Here is a 19,910-nt window from a genome sequence, read left to right as displayed (position 1 = left end):
CCCCCCAGAATAATGGCTGAAAGCACTGGACTAAGCACTGGGCTCCTGGGTTCAGCCACATAAGCTGTATCCATCCAGGTGTTGGGAGACCGTGGACAAGGTGGTGGTGCTTCTGGTCTCTCCCTTAGAGGGTCTTGTTCCTTTGGCTGAGCTGACTTGCGTGCCCTGTGTGTGGCGGTTGGTGAGCAGTTGGCTATGACTGGCTCCTCTTTCACAGAAGTTGCTTTACCAGATGATGACTGTGAAGGTTGAACTGGAAGCAGAACTAGGGGATCAGGGAACATTGCCACTTTCAGAGGCCTCTCTTTTGGTAACAGTTGGTCAGCTATTGTTACTGCTGGTGAGGAGGAGGAAATTGGGTCCCCTCACAGGGATATTTCCTCAGTGATAGCTGTTTGTGAGGGGGGGAAAGGAAGATTAGAAGCAGGTCTGATGGTTTGTGAGACACTGCTATTTTCAAGTTCAGGGTCCTGTGCTGTCTCTATCTCTGTGCTTGAGGGCAGCGTAATAGTTGGAGTTTGTCTTGTCTGGCACCTTCTACCTCTTATCTCAACTTTAGGATGCCTTACTACTTAAGCTAGGCTTACCTGCCTGCCTTATAAGGGCCAGTTAAATGGCAATGAGGGAAGGCTAGCTCCTTTCTTAAGTAATTTGATGACATACTATTAATTGACTCTAAAAAGAAGATTGAGTCCTGAATAGGATAAAAGGGCCATCAATTAGGAAACTAGTCTCAAGTTTGCTAAAGATTTTTTTGGAATGGATGTGAATATATGGAGAAAGAAAGATTGTATGTGAGAAGTGAGGTTGAATAGAGGTCAAGGAAAATGATTCATCTGGAATGCACACTTAAATTTCATTAAATTTTTTCCATTTTTCATTTTATGGCTTCTGTTTAGTTATTGAAATATTAATAATCATAATTTTGTTATCAATGTAGGCCAAAGCATGTCAAAAATTATTTTAGGATGGTCACATATCTACAAATTTTCATTCTTAGAAATAGCTCTCCAACTTGCTGATAATCTGATTAGAGTGCATCATTCCTATACACATATATTTGATAGTGTATGGGCATGATGTCCTAATATCCTAAACTGCTTTGGTAGATTAAGTGAAAGTCACTTTTGTCAAGTGCTTACTATATATTATGCACTGTGGGTACAAATAGAAAAAACAGTTCCTGTTCTTAAGAATCTCACACTCTTTAAATGGGGGAGACAACACAGAAGGTCCACTTGCAGGATAGACATGTCTCTGAGTTCTAAGGTTTTAGTGTCAGGTGAATGTCAAGTGCAGAAGTGCTACTTAGAGTCCAGTTTTTATGGCAGCATCTGGGGTTCTGGAAGGTTCAGTGGAAGAGCTAGAGCTAGGGACAAGAAGTGGTTCTTCAGTTTGCTCAAAAAATTTTTGATTTTGTAAAGGTGGCCTATTTTAATGATGACTAATTTTATGCAGAGGACTTATAATTTCTGGAAATGTTTCATCATGTTTTTTGATTTTTTTTCCTAGGTTGATGCTGGAAACATTTTTATTTGCTGTTCTTTTGTCAACTTTTACTACATTACCTTGTTTGTGTTTATTAGGACCAAATATTAAAGCATGGTTACGAGTTTTCACTAAAAATGGGTAAGTTATAATTATTTGTTTTCATTACTATTTATATACACATAGCATCATTTTTTGAAGCTATAGCATATGTCAATTAAATATTGTACCTGTATTACAACATTTTCTCAGATCTTAAAGTGGAATGAGTAAAATAAAATGTTTTATGTAGATTAATTTAACTTCTTTTTTAGGGATATGTAGGAAATAACACTGGATTGGGATTCAAATCTTGACTATTGCTTATTTCTCATGTGACATAGGATACTCCCAGGAAAGCTGTGATCACCCAGTTTTTAAAATGTAGAAATTAGAGCAGGTGATCCCAAGATTCCTTCAAATTCTAAATCATAACCCTTCACAACAGGAGACTAGAATGTAAGATTTATCTTTTTCTTATGTGGAAATGTGTTGTTTAATCTCTAAAGAAGTTGGGCTAAAATGTATAATAGTTTGACGTTCAATTTCTTCAAAAGAAATTCTGATGTTAAAGTAGTCTTATCGGAAAAGAAAAAGGGATATAAAGATTATTCTGTTTGCAAGTGTTTCACTTCATCAATCAGCAAACTTATTGAATACTTATGATGTGTATAGCTTGAGGAGAATAATTAAATATCCTTACTCACCAGGGCATTAGAATCCATTTGTAAAGGTAAGATAATACATGGAAAGATGCTAACATACAGCTCAAAGAGTCCTAGTGAAATTTTCAACTATTAAAATGGCACTGCACTAAAATTTTATGTAATTAATTATAGGCCAAATTGTGTGATACAGGTAATAATTGGAATAAGTTCAGATGATTAGTAGATCACAGTAGATGATAGAAAGCTTGAAAAAAGAAGTTGATCTTAGTGTGGTGCAATGGACGCATTGGGCTAGAGTCCAGAGGACCCAGGTCCCCTCTACCTCTACCTCTAACACTGTTTGAGGTTTTTGAGCAAGTCACTATCTCCTGGGCTTTAGTTTCCGTCTATTGGGGGGGAGGATTGTGTCCATTCCAGCTCTCGGAGTGAGGTAGTATTTGGTTAAAAAGTGAAAAGGAAAGGGTAATTAGACCAAAGGCACATTAATAGGAATGATCCTAGCATGTTCATGAAACAGTAAGAAGACAGGCCCAAATAGCTTGGAGCATTTGTGATATGCATTAATTTAGTTAATGTATTCTTCATATAGAATTAACTTTTTTGTTTAACACTAGTTTCAAAGTTCCTTGTGGTTATTTCCTGGGTCTTATTCATATTTATATCTTCTGGTGCATCTCATAGTTATTTAATAAATATTTATGGCATTGAGCTGAACTTGTTTGAATTCTTTTTTTCCTAATTTTCACAAATTCTTTAGTGAAATCAAAGTAAATTTCAAATTTTCCTTTTCACAATAACTGTTAATGTATCATTCAGTGATTTTTTTTTTTTTTTTTGCTGAAGCAATTGAGGTTAAGTGATTTGCCCAGGGTCACACAGCTAGGAAGCATTAAGTGTCTGAGACCAAATTTGAACTGAGGTCCTCCTGAATTCAGGGCTAGTGCTCTATCCACTGCTCTATATTCGGGCTCTAGCTGCCTGATTTTTTTTTTTTTTGGATTAAAAGAAATCTATAACATTTTTCAACATCTTGAATGTAAGAAAATTATTATACTTCAGAACTCCAGTTTTGTATTTTTCATATAATATGGTTAACTTCCATATTAACTGCAAAGGTCTATTCTAAAATTTTCCTACCTTATAAAAATAACTTGCCATTTATGAATGTATACACATCCTATTTTGAATAGTAATACTATTTTCAACCTGTATCATGTATAGGTAAAGTAATGAGCTAATAAACTCCTTTAAATTTTACTGCCTATTTTATTTTGGAATGATCATGCTGTTTTTAAACTTGAGAGGTTAACTTTCTTCTAATGATATTCTGAAGTTTGGTGAACAAATCTATGTTGTGCTCTTGCTTTCACTTTCAGTCACTCCCTATAGCCACTGTTCCAAACCTTTTCTGTCTTTACCCCTCATTTTACTGAGAAAATTGAAGCCATTTGATAACCTCTTTCTTTGTCCCTTTTTCACAATTCTATATCTTTTCCTTCTGCTGACAAATGTGCATGGATTGCACTTCCTTTCAAAATCCTTCATGTGATTCTGCCATCCCCTATTACAGCTCCCAATTCCCAGAGGTAAATTCAGTAATATATTTCTGCTCTCACTTTTTTACTGGTTGTTTTTTGGTTTTTTGTAATTTGGCTTCTGACAGTATGATTGTATTTAAATTTTTCTCAAGCTTCACTGTGGCTTCACTGCTGAATTGAGACCTTTTCCATAATCCTCTCAAGCATTAATCTGTTGACATCTTTCAAAATTGTTGACCACTTGATATATACTGCTTTTTCTGGATAGTCTCTTTTCCCTGACCTATGATAATGTCCTCCCTTCTTCTGGCCTTTTATTGCAACTGTATCTTGAGCATCTGTGTTGATTCCTCTTCTCTCTCAGTGCCCTTTTTCTTGTTAATCTCATCTGCTCCCATGGATTCAATTATATCTCTACAACAAACTGCCAATCTACATTTTCAGCACTAATTTCTTTACAGAATTGGTCTTAATTCCACAACCACCTATTTTGTATTTTTACTTAGATGTTCCATTTGCACATCAAATTTAACATTTCCAAAACAGTTTATTATCTTATTGCTCTAAGCCTACCATTCCTTTAAATTTGATTATTTTTGATAAGAGTACTGCTATCTTTCAGATCACTCAGCTTTGTAATGCTGCAATTATCTTTGACTCGTATCTATCTTTCATACTTGTCATATTTAGTAGCTAAATCTTGTTCATTTTATGTTCAAAATAGTATTCTTTCACCTTCTCTACTCATTTGCATCCATATAGGGTAAAGGAAGAACCATACATAAAAATGACTCCCTCATTCCCTTGTCATCTCTTTGCACCTGACCTCCATCCAAATCTCATGAGATGGCCTGGTAGACAGAGCTACTTACACACTTAAAATGAATTGGGAGTCATGAAGTTCAATTCTTCTGGTAAAATAAAGGACCATCAGAGTTTGCCATCTGACTTGCCACGATGCCCTTGAAATCCCATGGCACTATTGTCTGATCTGGCAACAACATATGAACTACTGAATTTTGGCATTTACTTCATTGTTGAACCATTAAGACTTTGGGATATTCCCAATGGTGTAACAAACATGTACACCAGTGGTTTTGAAGCTGAGCTTTCTCGTACATATTGTCTCTCTCAATTATAAAGTAAATTTCTGGAGATCAACTACAAGTTGGATTTTTTTGTTTGTTTTGTATCTTCAGGGTTTAGCACATAGTAAACACATAATAAACTCATTAATTCAGGCCCTCATCACCTCTCATATAGATTGTAGTAATAGTCTTATTCTTGAGTTTCATGCATCTAATCTCTCTGCTTTTACCATCTATACCAAGGGTCAGTAAACTAGATCTAGTGGCCCCTCTACCTGTTTCTGTATAGTCCTGCAAATTAAGAATGTCTTTTTAAATTTTAAATATAATAAAACTATTTTAAAATGTATAAACCATTCTTAGCTCCTTGGTTATACAAAAAAGGGCCAACCCCTAGCCTATATCAAGAAGTGAAAATCTTCTCTGCAACAAGCCTACAAAACTCCCTTGTGAGGCCCAAATCAGATTAACATGTATTTAAGAAGTATCTGTTTAAGTAATGAGTAAAATACAACATTGATGATACTATTTTGTGGTTTTCTAAATCAGTATGCTGCTTTTGGAGCTCTTGTTTTTTTGAGCTTGACATTATTGATCTACATAGCTGCCAAAATAATTTTTCTAAAGACCCAATTTGTGTCATGCTCAGAAATCTTCCTTGATGTTCCTAGGGTAGAATACAGACTACTCACTCTGATGTTTAAGACTCTGGCACCAGCCTGTCTTTCCTACCATATCTCATTCTGCCTGTCTTCACACTTAAGAGAAGTATTCATTTTACATTTCCAAGGAAACTGGACTATTGTTGTTCCTTGAAATCAACATTGTCTCCACAGTTTGCTTTCATGGATATATCTTTCATGGATTCGGTAAACTTTACTACTTTATTCTATTATGACTTCTATTTCTTATCATCCTACGCTTTCTGCAGTGATTAAAGACCTCCTCCTATATGAAGCTGCTGCCACTCCTTCCAAGGTATAGGATATATTGAGGGCAGACTAGTACTTCTGGTTTTAGGGCTGCTTTTTACCTTGGGTGTCTGCCATCTAGTTCTTACCTATAGCTTCAAGAAGCTGTAGCCTGTACATTGGCCAAACCCCAGTAATTGTTTCAGCAGTTTGGGCTAAATCAGATGGAGGATAACCAAGGGGTATTAGATCTTTCAGTGAATTAAGGTGTCTACCCTAAGCATGTGAAGACTTCCTGATGAAATGGGGGTGAATGAGAACAATTTGTTCTAATGGCTATGATGAAGGCTGAAGCAAGTGCTTTAGGACCTTCTGAGCTTGGTCTTGAAAACGCTGCATCTCGGGCCATCATCAATTGTCTTGACTCTTCCCTGCCACTATATCATGATGACTTTGGAAGAGACTGGGGTAGATGACTTTGTGCAACTCTACCTCATTTAAATCTGATTTATGCATAAATCAAAAGACATCACCCATAACATTTTAACCTCTCTCTAAATCCTGTGATATAATAGGCAAGTAATGAAGCAGCAGGTGTGAACATACTGGGAGCTGTACATTGGCAACCAGGCCATGGGGCGTCTTCTCATTGGCAGCAGCAGTGGCATTTGGCAGGCTCCTGGGTGTCTGAGCAGCTTTTTAAGGACCACACTACTCATCTCCTGGTTTGAGAAAGAGGCTAGAAAAGGTCTACCCCACCCTGGCCTGAGTCCAAGGGCAGGCAAGAATCCCACCCTGTGGTCAAAATACAAAAAAAGTACAAAAATTTCCGCAAAGATGATTTCAGTCACCATCAGTACATGGAATGTACACACCCTTATGGACAACATGAAATTCAATAGACCTGAAAGATGAACAGTTCTAGTTGTGAGAGTATTGGGCAGGTATCACATCTGAATAGCAGCCTTGAGTGAAACAGGGCTGGCAAATGAAGGCCAGCTTACCAGAGTTGGAACTGGATACACAGTTTTTGGAGCACACAGTGAAAAGGAGCTTTGTGAAGCTGGTATAAGTTTTGCAATCAAAATTAATAAACAAGTTTGTATGCTTACCAAAAGCAGTGCATGATAGGCTCATGACAATGCGAACTTATAATTCTGGTGATTTTAATGTTAGAAAAGGCTCATAATAGCAGACAGCATGGGTAGCAATTGAGAGGAATGGAAATGGCATGAACAGTGGTCACTTGCCATTGAACACTTGTATATCTTATGTCCTCATTACCAACACAGCCTTCTATTTACCTAAATACAATAAAAATTGGTAGATGCACCTTTGCAGGTGCTTTGCAGCAAATGTTGACATTTAATTGTCATTTTAGGAAGAAGCAGAGTGTGAATGACAGACTGTGTTCATCAGAGTAGAGTGTTGAATTAATCATAAACTTAGGTTCTACAAAGTAAATATTCACATTCAACAAAAGTAGTAGCTCCAAGGCAGTATGACTGTCAGAAGATTTAATGTCAACAGATTAGAATACTTCTAGAGGGGAAAGTTTGTTGCTTACTTGGAGGGAAAGCTAAGCCAGCATACAATTGGCAGCAATGGAAGAGAAAAAAAGTAGGCAGCTTTTTGGCAACATTGTTTTTACTCATCTGTGTCAGAACACTTGCTGGTTTGATAAAAATAATAGGGAAATTCAGAAGCTACTAAATGAAAAGCAAGAACTCCACTAGATTTACCAGCAGGCTAGTTCATTCATTTCTAAGAAAGTAGCATTAACCCTATCAAAAGTAAAATTGCAAGCAAAGTTTAGAAGGATGCAAGATTCATGACTCAATAGGAAGATAAATAAAATTCAATTTTAAACAGATAGTTAAAATTCAAAATGCTTTTTATGATGTCCAAAAGGCTATTTATGGACTAGAGATGTACAGTTTATCTCAATTATTCATTGCTGATCGAGCCACGTGATTGGAAGGACATGATTCTGGAAATATGAACTGAACATTTCCATAGTATTCTTGACCATCATCAATCAATGTTGAAGCCATTGACTTTTTACCTCAGGTTAAAGTCCATTCCTCTCTAGCCAGATTTTCAACTGGAAAAAAGAGGTTTCTAAATTTCATTAGGCTTCTCAACTGAGGCAAAGCAACTGGTGCTGATTTTATTCCAGGTGAGATTTTTTAAAGTGATAGGTTCCATTGAAATTTTCCAAATTATATAGCCAGAGGAGGTTATTCCCTCAGGAGGTCAAGAATGTCTGTCTCTATCAAGGAAAAGGAAATAGGTTGATCTGTGACAATTATGGAGGTAGAGAAGGGGGGGGAGGGTAATCTCTATCTCTTTAAGTCATTGCTGGCAAAGTTTTTGCCAGTTTTTTTTAATAGACTGTTCCTACAGCTGGAAGATGGTCATCTATTTGAGAGCCTCAGAAATAGCTGGGGGATGGTCACTATGGTGTTTGGTGCCTGACAACTCCAGGAGAATGCCAGGAGAACACAGAACTGTACACAATTCATCAGTCTAACCAAGGCCTTTGATACTGTCATTCGTGAGGACTTATGGAAAATTATATCAAAACTTGGTTGCTCAGAGGAATTCCATTAGTATTTTATGTCATTTTAATGATGGCATGCTTATTTGCGTTCTGCATAATGGATATTCTTCTTCTGCTATATCAGTCACCAGTGGAGTGAAGCAATGCTCTGTGCTTTTTGGCATGATGCTTTCAGCAGTTGTCAGGTGTTATGAGCCAGAACTTGAAACAAAGTGATAGCTCAGTTATGGAGTTATGGTGGAAGCAATGCTTGTGTGCTTGGGTTTGCACCTTTAAGAGTTTACACATTAATTTTTACCTTCTGAATCCAGTTCTCCCTGTGCAGCGGGAGAACTGTTCGGTTCTGCAAATATGTATTGTATCTAGAATATACTGCAACATATTTAACATATATTGGACTGCTTGCCATCTTGGGGGGGGGGAGGGAGGAAGGGGAAAAAACGAAACATAAGTGATTGCAAGGGATAATGTTGTGTAAAAATTATCCTGGCATGGATTCTGTCAATACAAAGTTATTATTAAATAAAATTAAATTTAAAAAAAAAAAAAAGAGTTTACACATTAGAGCTCACACATTGGAGTTCACAAGTACGGGAGATACACAAAGTTAACTTTGTAACTTTGTGAATTCACACCTCCCATAATCCCACTCTCAGAGGAGGAGTCAGCCTTTGAGTTTACATCTCTAAAAGAGCATAAAAAGAGCTCCAGTCAGTCAGTCAGTTCAGAAGATTGCCAGGAGTTGGAGTTGAGCTAGAGGCAGAAGCTGGAAGAGCAAAAAGACAAGTTGCAAGAGCTCTTGGAACCAAGCAAAGAGATAGGCCTCTAAGAAAACTAACCGGGCTATTTTGGAAGAAACAATAAAAGACTGTACTTAAATCCCTGGCTGCATTTGAAGTGATTATTGATCAGAAGTGAAACTAAGGCTGCCTCCAGAAAACCTCCCCAAGAAACCTGCTTCCCCAGAGAACGATTATAATATAAAAAAGAAGAGAACACCACAGTCCAGTATCTTCAATGAGAATGAACATGGCATCAATGTCAACTATCTCACTGATGATAAAATAACTTGAAACAGTTAACTAGCCTAAACTAAAATGGAGGGAGAGTTAGTGTGATTTTTATGTGTTCATTAAATAGTAGCCTCTGAGGTTGAGCTGCAACAATGTAATGGTTAGTTCCCTGCTTCTGCTAATTTCGGTGTAATAACACCAAGAAAACACAAGTGCTTCACCAGCCAGCACCACATTTTATGTATAGGGAACCAACACTTACAACAAACTGACAAGTTTTGAATACTGTGGATAAGTTCACTTCCTTTGGCAGTATACTTTAGCAGTATGTACACATTGGTGATAAGGTTGGTGCACATGATGCCAGAGCTAGCTCAGCATTTGGAAGGTTTCAAAGGAAGTGAGGGAAAGAAGGATTAGACTGACTGCCAAACTTAAGGTCTAGAGAGCTATTGTGCTGACCTTACTATTTATACCTGTAAATGTGGATAGCATACCAGTGCCATACCAGCAAACTGAATCGCTTCTATTTAAATTGTCTTAGTAAGATTTTGAAGATCACCTGGCAGGATAAGATTCTTTCTCAAACTAAATTGCTAAGCATTTAAACTCTGGTAGAGAGCACAACTCTGAAGGGCTAGCCATGTTGTTCAAATGCCAAACATACATTTGCCTAAAAAGACTATTTTACATGTAATTTACTTTTGTTCCTTTGGTAGGATTTTGCCTTAGTGACTCTAGACAGTTACTTGTACAAGATTTTTTTTTAAATGACTTTTTTAACTTTGGCTAATTATTCATGTTTTTGTCCAAGTATTGTAGCAAATACATGCCAAAGTAATCTTTCTATTTAGTCATTGATGAAAGGTAAAGTTTGACCTTGCCAAAAAAGATTTGGTCAAACAGGAAGTATCATGGACATCTTAATCTCAGCGTGTCCAAAATCAAATTCTTCCTGTTAATTATCAAGATCATCACTGTTCCAACCATTCTGGAGAGCAGTTTGGAATTATGCTCAAAAAGTTATCAAACTGTGCATACCCTTTAACCCAGCATTATATCCCCAAAAGATTTTAAAGGAGGGAAAGGAACCCACTTGTGCAAAAATGTTTGTGGCGGCTCTCTTTGTAGTGTCAAGAAACTGGAAACTGAGTGATGCCCATCAGCTGGAGAATGGGTGAATAAATTATGGCATATGAATGCTATGGAATACTATTGTTCTGTAAGAAATGATCAGCAGGATGATTTCAGAGAGACCTGGAGAGACATACATGAACTGATGCTGAGTGAAATGAGCAGAACCAGAAGATCATTGTACATAACAATATCAATATTATACGACGATCAGTTCTGACGGATGTGGCTCTCTTCAACATTGAGATGATTTGGACCAGTTCTACTTGTGCAGTGATGAAGAGAGCCATCTATACCCAGAGAGAGAGAGAGCCATGGGAACAGAGGGTGGAACGCAACATAGCATTCTCACTCTCTGTTGTTCTTTGCTTACTTACAATTTGAGGTTTTTTTTTCCTGTTTTTCTTTTTCTTCCTTTTTGATCTGATTTTTTCTTGCGTAACCATATAACTGTATGAATATGTATACACATATTGGATCTAACATGTATTTCAAAATATTTAACATGTGTTGGACTGCCAGATAGGGGAAGGAGTGGGGGGGAAGAAGAGGAAGATTTGCAACAAAAGGTTATGCAAGAGTCAATGTTGGAAAAATTACCCATCCATGTGGGTTTTTAAAAAATGTTTAAAAAAAAAAAAAAAAAGATCATCACCCCAGGCTCCCAAACTAATTGTCATCTTTGCCTACTTACTTTGATCTCCTCCATCCAGCTTCTTGACAAAACCTGTCATTCTCCAGGTGTCCATTTCTCTTTTTTGGGAGTTATCCTGGTGTTGGCCCTCATCACTTTACACCTAGTCTGGACTCTTTTTACCTTTACAGTCTTTTACCTCTTACTCTCCTTCCCACACTCTGCGTTCCAATGACATTGTGCTCTGCTGTTCCTCACATAAAACAGTCTATCTCATGACTCTTGAATGTTCACATTGACTGGTTCCTTTGCCTGAAACACTCTCCCTCCTTAGTTCCACTTCCTGTCTTCTCTGACTTCCTTCAAGATTTGCTTAAAATCCCATCTTCTGTAAGAAGCCTTCTCTAGTCTTCCATAATCTAATATTTTCCTTCTGGGATAACCTCTAATTTATCCTCTGTGATATTGCTTGTTCATATTTGTTTATATATTATCAACTTTGTGGGATTTGGAGCTCCTTGAGAGTAGGAACTTTTTTTGTATCTCCAGCACTTAGCACAGTACTTGGCACATAATTGTCATTTAAAAAGTGCTAGTTGATTGACTTTTTAATTTATAGTGAGTCTGTTTGTTTTATTGGGTCCTCATCACTCACACTTATTTAGCATCTTATGTGTAGGACCTATTCTTTGCAAAATACTTTGAGGTTAACAAAATAATAGTTCCTTCCTAGACAGATCTAGGGTTAAATAACTTAAATATAAAGTTATACATTTAGCAATTAAAGGAACTCCAAAGGTCAACTAGTCTAATCCCTACATTTTACAAATGAAGAAGCTGAAGCCCAAATACATTGGAAGACTTGTCTACAATCATACAGGTAGTAAGAATAAGAAGTTTTCAATCCCAGCGTCTCTAAGCCTAAACCCAATTCTTTTCCCACTCTTCACACATGCACACACAGACTAAATCAGGTGGAAAAACAAGAATTAAAAGAATGATGGCAGTGAAATATGGAATTAATTGGATTAAGGAGAAAAATCATTCTAGTGATCTGTTTTGGATTTTTTTCTTCACCTTTTCACAAGAAAATAATAAATAGTAAATCCTCACCACTGCCCTTTGATAAGTTTTTAAGGATGTAATATTCATTTTACACATGAGAAAAGTGAGACTTAGTGAGGTTAAGCTGCTTCCCAGTTATCCCTGGATAACTAAGGATAGTGTCAGAGTTGGATTCTTTGATCTTTTGTCCATAAGAATGAATTGGATACTTATAAATTTGAATTAGTTCGCTATACACATATATTTTTGTAAGTGCCTAATATGATTTTATTTTATTTTATAATGACTTTTTGTTGACAGAACCCATGCCAGGGTAATTATTTTTACAACATTATCCCTTGCACTCACTTCTGTTCCAATTTTTCCCCTCCCTCCTTCCACTCCCTCCCCTAGATGGCAAGCAGTCCTATATATGTTAAATAAGTTACAATATATCCTAGATACAATATATGTGGGCAGAACCGAACGGTTCTCTTGTTGCACAGGGAGAATTGGATTCAGAAGGTAAAAATAACCCGGGAAGAAAAACAAAAATGCAAATAGTTTACATTCATTTCCCAGTGTTCTTTCTTTGGGTGTAGCTGCTTCTGTCTATCATTGATCAATTGAAACAGAGTTAGGTCTCTTTGTCAAAGAAATCCACTTCCATCAGAATACATCCTCATACAGTATCATTGTTGAAGTATATAATGATCTCCTGGTTCTGCTCATTTCACTCAGCATCAGTTCATGTAAGTCTCTCCCAACCTCTCTGTATTCATCCTGCTGGTCATTTCTTACAGAACAATAATATTCCATAACATTCATATACCACAATTTACCCAGCCATTCTCTAATTGATGGGCCTCCATTCAATTTCCAATTTCTGGCCACTACAAACAGGGCTGCCACAAACATTTTGGCACATACAGGTCCCTTTCCCTTCTTTATTATTTCTTTGGGATATAAGCCCAGAAGTAACACTGCTGGATCAAAGGGTATGCACAGTTTGATAACTTTTTGTGCATAATTCCAGATTGCTCTCCAGAATGGTTGGATTCGTTCACAACTCCACCAGCAATGCATCAGTGTCTCAGTTTTCCCGCATCCCCTCCAACATTCATCATTATTTTTTCCTGTCATCTTAGCCAATCTGACAGGTGTGTAGTGGCGTCTCAGAGTTGTCTTAATTTGCATTTCTCTAATTAATAGTGACTTGGAATACTCTTTCATATGAGTGGTAATAGTTTCAATTTCATCATCTGAAAATTGTCTGTTCATATCCTTTGACCATTTATCAATTGGAGAATGGCTTGATTTCTTATAAATTTGAGTCAATTCTCTATATAGTTTGGAAATGAGGCCTTTATCAGAACCTTTAACTGTAAAGATGTTTTCCCAGTTTGTTGCTTCCCTTCTAATCTTGTTTGCATTAGTTTTGTTTGTACAAAGGCTTTTTAATTTGATATAATCAAAATTTTCTATTTTGTGATCAGTAATGGTCTCTAGTTCATCTTTGGTCACAAATTTCTTTCTCCTCCACAAGTCTGAGAGATAAACTATCCTATGTTCCTCTAATTTATTTATGATCTTGTTCTTTATACCTAGATCATGGACCCATTTTGATCTTATCTTGGTATATGGTGTTAAGTGTGGGTCCATGCCTAATTTCTGCCATACTAATTTCCAGTTATCCCAGCAGTTTTTATCAAATAATGAATTCTTATCCCAAAAGTTAGGATCTTTGGGTTTGTCAAACACTAGATTGCTATAGTTGACTATTCTGTCTTGTGAACCTAACCTATTCCACTGATCAACTAATCTATTTCTTAGCCAAGACAAATGGTTTTGGTGACTGCTGCTGTAATTTTAGATCAGGTACAGCTAGGCCACCTTCATTTGATTTTTTTTTTCATTAATTCTCTTGAGATTCTCAACTTTTTATTGTTCCATATGAATTTTATTGTTATTTTTTCTCGATCATTAAAATATTTTCTTGGAAGTGTGATTGGTATAGCACTAAATAAATAGATTAGTTTAAGGAGTATTGTCATCTATATTATATTCGCTCGGCCTATCCAAGAGTTCGCTATATGTTTAAAATGAAGATTTGATCAGAAAAAAACTTGCTTTTAAAATTTTTCTCCAGTTTTGTTTTCCTTCTAATCTTAACAGCATTAGTTTTGTCTTTACAAAACCTTTAAAATTTAATGTAATCTCAATAACAATAAGATTATATGATGATCAACTGTGGTGGACTGGATTCTTTTTAACAATGAGGTGATTCAAGGTAATTCTAATAGACTTATGGTAGAAAGTGCCACCCACCTTCAGAGAGAGAACTATGAATGAAGTCTTAATGTGAATCAAAGGTAGTATTTTCACTTTTTTTTGTTGATGCCATCATTTGTTTACTTGTTTCTTTTTTCCTTTCTTGTGTTTTTATCCTTTTTGATCTGATTTTTTTTTTTTTTTTGCCCAGTATGATGAATATGGAAATATATTTAGAAGCACTACATATGTTTAACCTGTATCAGATTGCTTGCTATATTGGGAAGGGGGGAGAGAAAAACTGGTTATAAAACGTTTTGCAAAGGTAAATGTTAAAACTATCTTTGCATATATAACATATAAAATACTGTTAGAATTTTTAAAAAAATTATATAATCAAAATTATTCATTTTGCATTGTTGTACAAATTTTTGTTGTACAAAATGTTGTACAATGTTGTACAAAATTTTTTAAATTTAATGTGATTAAAATTATCCATTTTTAGAATGCTAATAGCTAAGTCTTTCACAGTTGATCATTATTACAGTATTGCTGAATGTTTTGCTAACCTCACTTTGCATCAATTCATATAAATGTTTCAGGTTTATGTAGAGTATTAACTGGAATTTAACAGACAGAATAGGAAGCTTATAATGGTTGAATAGATTTCATGGATCCCTTGCATATGTGTATTTGGGAATTACATTATTTATTTTCACTAGCCTCTAATTGAAATTTAATATTTCCTTCAATTATTTAAAAATATTATTCTGAGAAGGAGCCCATAGATTTTACCAGGCTGCCTCCATGACTGGTCTTTCTGGTAAGGCATGAATTCATTTGTTGGGTTGTATAAATTTTATTTTCATATTTTTGTACTAATTCTTTGTATAGCCATGGGCACATTATTTGAAGACCTTTTTTTTGCCTTAACTTTCATAAATTTATAAACAATGTTATAATTTTTAACAATTTCTGACAAAACAGTTTGACACCTTCATTTTAAAAGATTAGTAAAAATAGTATTCATTCATTCCAGTAGCTAACCTGTTGCCTTAAATGTTAATTTTTATTTTACAGAGCTACATCTATTTGGGATAATAGTCTTCAGATCACTACACTGTCCAGCGTTGTAGGAGCATGGCTTGGAGCATTTCCTATTCCATTGGATTGGGAGAGGCCATGGCAGGTCAGTTTTCATTACCTAAATCAATAGATATGGCTCCAGCATGTAGACAAGATTAGTGAACCATAGTAATACTAGGTTGTAATAGATATTTTTTTCCCTCCAAGTTTTTATAGTACTGTTTTTGTAAGATTTTTTTTTGGTAGTTAGCATTTGTATGTTTATAAAATAATCATGTATTCCTTGTTTAGTGGGATAATCCAAGATTGTTTTTTTTTTTTTAACCTGTACTATGTAGATGATCCTTTCAGTTAAATATTATTCAGTCATATATATATATCAATGAGAAAGAGTAATTAATATATTTAAGCTAAACTATCATATTGTGATTTAGTTTGTAAAATGATTGGTATTCACAAAATAATTTATAGTACTTAAAATTTATATGCAATTTTGAGCCAGGGTTTTTTTTTTGAACTGTTCTAGAAAAGTTATGAAAATCTCAATTACTTTTTACCTCTTTGTCTCAGTTTCCTCATCTGTGAAATAGGGGATTGAACTAAAATAATCTCAAAGGCTCTTTATAACCTATTTAAATTCTATGTTTCTATGACTCCAATCGCCATTTCAGGATACCAGTTGAACTGGGATTTCCCAGTATCTATCCCCAATCACAGTACGTTCCCAAATAGGACTGTAGGCAGAACATTGGGTACATATTACTATCCTCTATGCCTTATATCCTTGACATAACTGTACCAATCACTTTGGTGGCTGTAAAGAACTAGCTTTTCACATCTTCTCTTGGTGATTTTCCTAGTTTTGATTGCTCCCCACTATGTGTGTCCTCCCTACTCCTCTAACCAGGGTACTCAGAAATTTAATGACAGGAACTATCTTTTAAAAATATATATTTTGGGTGACATTGATATAGTCAAAGATGATTGACTATAGCAGCAAACTTAAAAATTGGAGGAAGAGGCAGCTAGGTGGCTCAGTGGATAGAGCACCAGCCCTGAAGTCAGGAGAACCTGAGTTCAAATGTGGCCTCAGACACAACACTTCCTGGCTGTGTGACCCTGAGCAAATCACTTAACCCCAATTGACCCAGCAATTAAATAAATAAATAAACAAACAAATAAATAAATAAAAATAAAAATTGGAGGAATTGCCTAGCATTGATTGATATTAGCTGCCATTGTAGGAATTGGATGAATTAATTATTTATTTCATCTGCTTAAGTTTTATCATACGTAAATTAGGTAGACAAAAGCCAGGACTAATATAGGTAAAATTTCAGGAATAATTACAACTTAATAAAATTTTCTTGGCTTCGTTGCGGGCTATGTTGACTATCAACTTGTAAGCTCAGAAAAGCAAATGATGAAATCATTTTATTTTTACAGTAGAAATAAATGATGGGGAGAGTATGATGTAGGTATCAGATTATGGGAATTGCTAGAAAAGATTGTTTTTTTTGTTGGAAGAAAGTATGGGGTACTTATTCCTTATATTTTTTCTTTGTTGAAATTCATCATTGTTACATTTGAAAAGTTTTCTGGTAATAGTTAATGTGTTGTGTAAATTTGGCCAAAGCATTTTACTGAATACCTGCTGTTTGCTAAGTGATATCAAAAGATGATTGTGTGTCTTTTTGTTTTATTTGCAATTATTAAGAAAAAGAGTATTATGAAGTGCAAAAATTGAAGATCGTGTTTTTATTATGAATACATATTATAATTATTCTCTGAATGTCATCTCAATATGGGACTATCCTAGACTGGTACCTGGTGATATTGATTTGTATGTCAGATTAAAATACTTTCTAATTAGGTAGATGCCTTCATAGCAAAAGATCAAGCAATAAGTAACAGATTCTTAATGTGTCTAAGTTCTTTACCTAAATATTTTTAATATATTAATTTAATATCATATAATTATATTATTATAATACATATATTATATATTAATATTATTGTAATATTGTAATATTATCTATTACAGCAATAGATTCAGGAGATGTTTTAAAAGCGTTTTTTGAATTTGACTTTTTAAAATATCTTTATAGTAGTTATAGATACACAAAAAAATACTTTGTAGCCAAAATTTTATTTTTAAATGTTTTGGTGGTTTTTCGTCAGTATTTAAGAACTTCATGTATCACCAAACATTTTTGCACAAAAGAATCATAGGAATGATAAAGAAGGACATTTAGACATGCTGTTAATTTTCCAGGAATTTTAATTTCATTTAATAAGGAATTTTGGGGATTTCTCTTAAAAAAAACAAGGCAAAAAAAAAAACAAAATTGGAGTTACATAGCAACTGTAAAATTGATGTAAAAGCCCCATGAAGCAGACACTGTTGTTCTGAGTATTAAATAAGAAAAAATAAATACAAAGACCACTGCCTATATTGCAAACCATAAAGCATTGTGTAAAAGTGACATCATGATCTTATGACAGCTCCTCTTCCAGTCTAAGAAGAATCATTTGATGAGCTAATTTTTTTTGACATAAAAGTCAGATTCCATTCTTTGAGTAGTAATTTTATTTAACTTAAATTTAGCTTTATGCTTATATACTAATTTGAATGCAGGCAACGTTGGTAGCAATATTGCATCTTATTTGTATTTGACTCACTACTAAATTCTATAGTGGGAAAAGAAAAAAGGCTGGCATGGCATTTCAAATATTGCATAGAAGCCAAGGCCTGATTCAGATTTACTTGTATCATCTCTTATCAGTCACTTGGAATATGTCTATCTAAGCCTTATTTTTCTCATTTGTAAAATGGCTTGTAATCTCTATGTTATAGAGTTATTGTGAGTATCAGATAATGTAAAGCAATTTATAATCCAAGTAAATGTGTGTGGATTACTAATTGCTTTGTATTTACAGTGATTGTGTATAGTGTACAGTGATCCATTTGTACAGTGTACAAGATTATAATCATCAGCTGTCATGTGGAGAGGAATGATTAGGTTGATTCCCTTTGGCTTCAGAGGGGAAGAGTCAGGAATAATACATGGAAGTTGCAAAGAGGCAAATTCAGGCTTGGCAGCAAGAAAGCCTTGCTAACAACTATAGAGGGGTTGCTAGAATGGAAGGGATTGTCCTGAGAGGTGGTGGGATAACCCTCCTTTGAAGTCCCGAGCCACAAGCTGGGTGATTACTTGTCAGGTTTGTGTGAGGACTCTTTATATACTCTTTATGTATGTCATGCTAGATGGTCTCTGGAGTCCCTTGCAACTCAGATTTTAGGATTATCTGATTCATTCATACAATAGTAAACAATCTGATGTCAGACTTTTTTTTTATCAGAAATGTTAAGTGCAAAGATTATTTCCCAAGCCTGTAGCAATCATCTTAATGTGTATTATTTTCAGTGCTATGAAAGCCTTTTATATTCGTTCATTTTATGCCATATTTGTTTCAAGCTATGCTTGGTTTAGAATTTTTTCCCCATTTGCAGTTGTGAAAAAGATAATTTAAAAATTAATTTTAATTATTTTTGACTAAATTAATGTCATTTTAAATATTTAGGATCATTGATACATTTGTAATTTATTTTGATAGATGGCATATTGTGGTGAGCTTTTTTCTTCTCAAAACGCAGCCAGGTGATAAAAGTTCAGATCTTTTATTATCTCCAATATAGCCCGGTTAGCTTAGAGGCCTATCTCTCTGCTTGGTTCCAAGAGCTCTTGCCGCTTTGTCCTTTGCTTCTGCCTCTGCTTTTTTCAGCCTCCAGAGCCAGCACCACTCTTCATGTCATTCCGGTGAAATCTGACCAAGAGACTCTGTCTGTTTCTTTTATCCAAGAGGGAGGAATTGTGGGATACGAGAAAGAGGGATTATGGGTTTTCTCCCATAGTGCTCTCTGGCCCATAGAGCTTCAAGGGAGGTGTGAACTCATTGAACTCCAATGAGTAAAGGTGTGAACACAAGCCTTGTATTAATTAGTTCTACTTAGTACCTTGTGTCAGGTTCTGCCCAAAACATCTTCTTGTAAGATTAGATCAACTCTAATTAATTAGCAGTTAGTAAGGATTCCAACAGCATATGAAATTTATGATTGGGAAAAGAAGTAGAGGGATCATAATAAAAGTGAGGGGCTAAGAGATGGGTCAGTTCCAATGCTAAGTTGATTCACATGTAATATAAGAAGTCTAGGGGAAGTCTTTTAACACACAGGATACTCCTTGGAAGATCGGAGAGAACATGGACAAGAATTACATAATATAAAGCATGGATAAGTTGTGAGATACATCAAAAGAGGAAGTATTTAAATGACTGAGATCACAGATTAGTTGAAGTTTGGAAGTATAAGTATGATATATAATACTGGCCTGTTTGCTTTTTGTTCTCTTTGCTAAGCTGCTCTCCAATTT

The 19,910-nt window shown here is 35.2% G+C and overlaps 1 protein-coding gene across 3 annotated transcripts in view; it reads left to right on the top strand.

Moving 5' to 3' along the window:
- PIGF (phosphatidylinositol glycan anchor biosynthesis class F) overlaps positions 1-19,910 on the top strand; it is a 40,209-nt gene that overhangs the window by 6,334 nt on the left and 13,965 nt on the right. For 2 of the 3 annotated variants that reach the window (XM_051975207.1, XM_051975208.1), the window contains exons 4-5: positions 1,513-1,629; positions 15,472-15,580. In XM_051975207.1, coding sequence (XP_051831167.1) covers positions 1,513-1,629; positions 15,472-15,580 — 226 coding nt within the window. Of the gene's footprint in view, positions 1-1,512; positions 1,630-13,156; positions 13,957-15,471; positions 15,581-19,910 lie in introns of those variants that run through there. The other variant, XM_051975209.1, reaches the window with a different exon arrangement.

The sequence above is a fragment of the Antechinus flavipes genome, chromosome 2, assembly GCF_016432865.1.
Source record: "Antechinus flavipes isolate AdamAnt ecotype Samford, QLD, Australia chromosome 2, AdamAnt_v2, whole genome shotgun sequence".
Taxonomy (NCBI): domain Eukaryota; kingdom Metazoa; phylum Chordata; class Mammalia; order Dasyuromorphia; family Dasyuridae; genus Antechinus; species Antechinus flavipes.
Note: the sequence above shows the minus strand (reverse complement) of the source record. Positions and strands in the feature narration are given on the sequence as shown.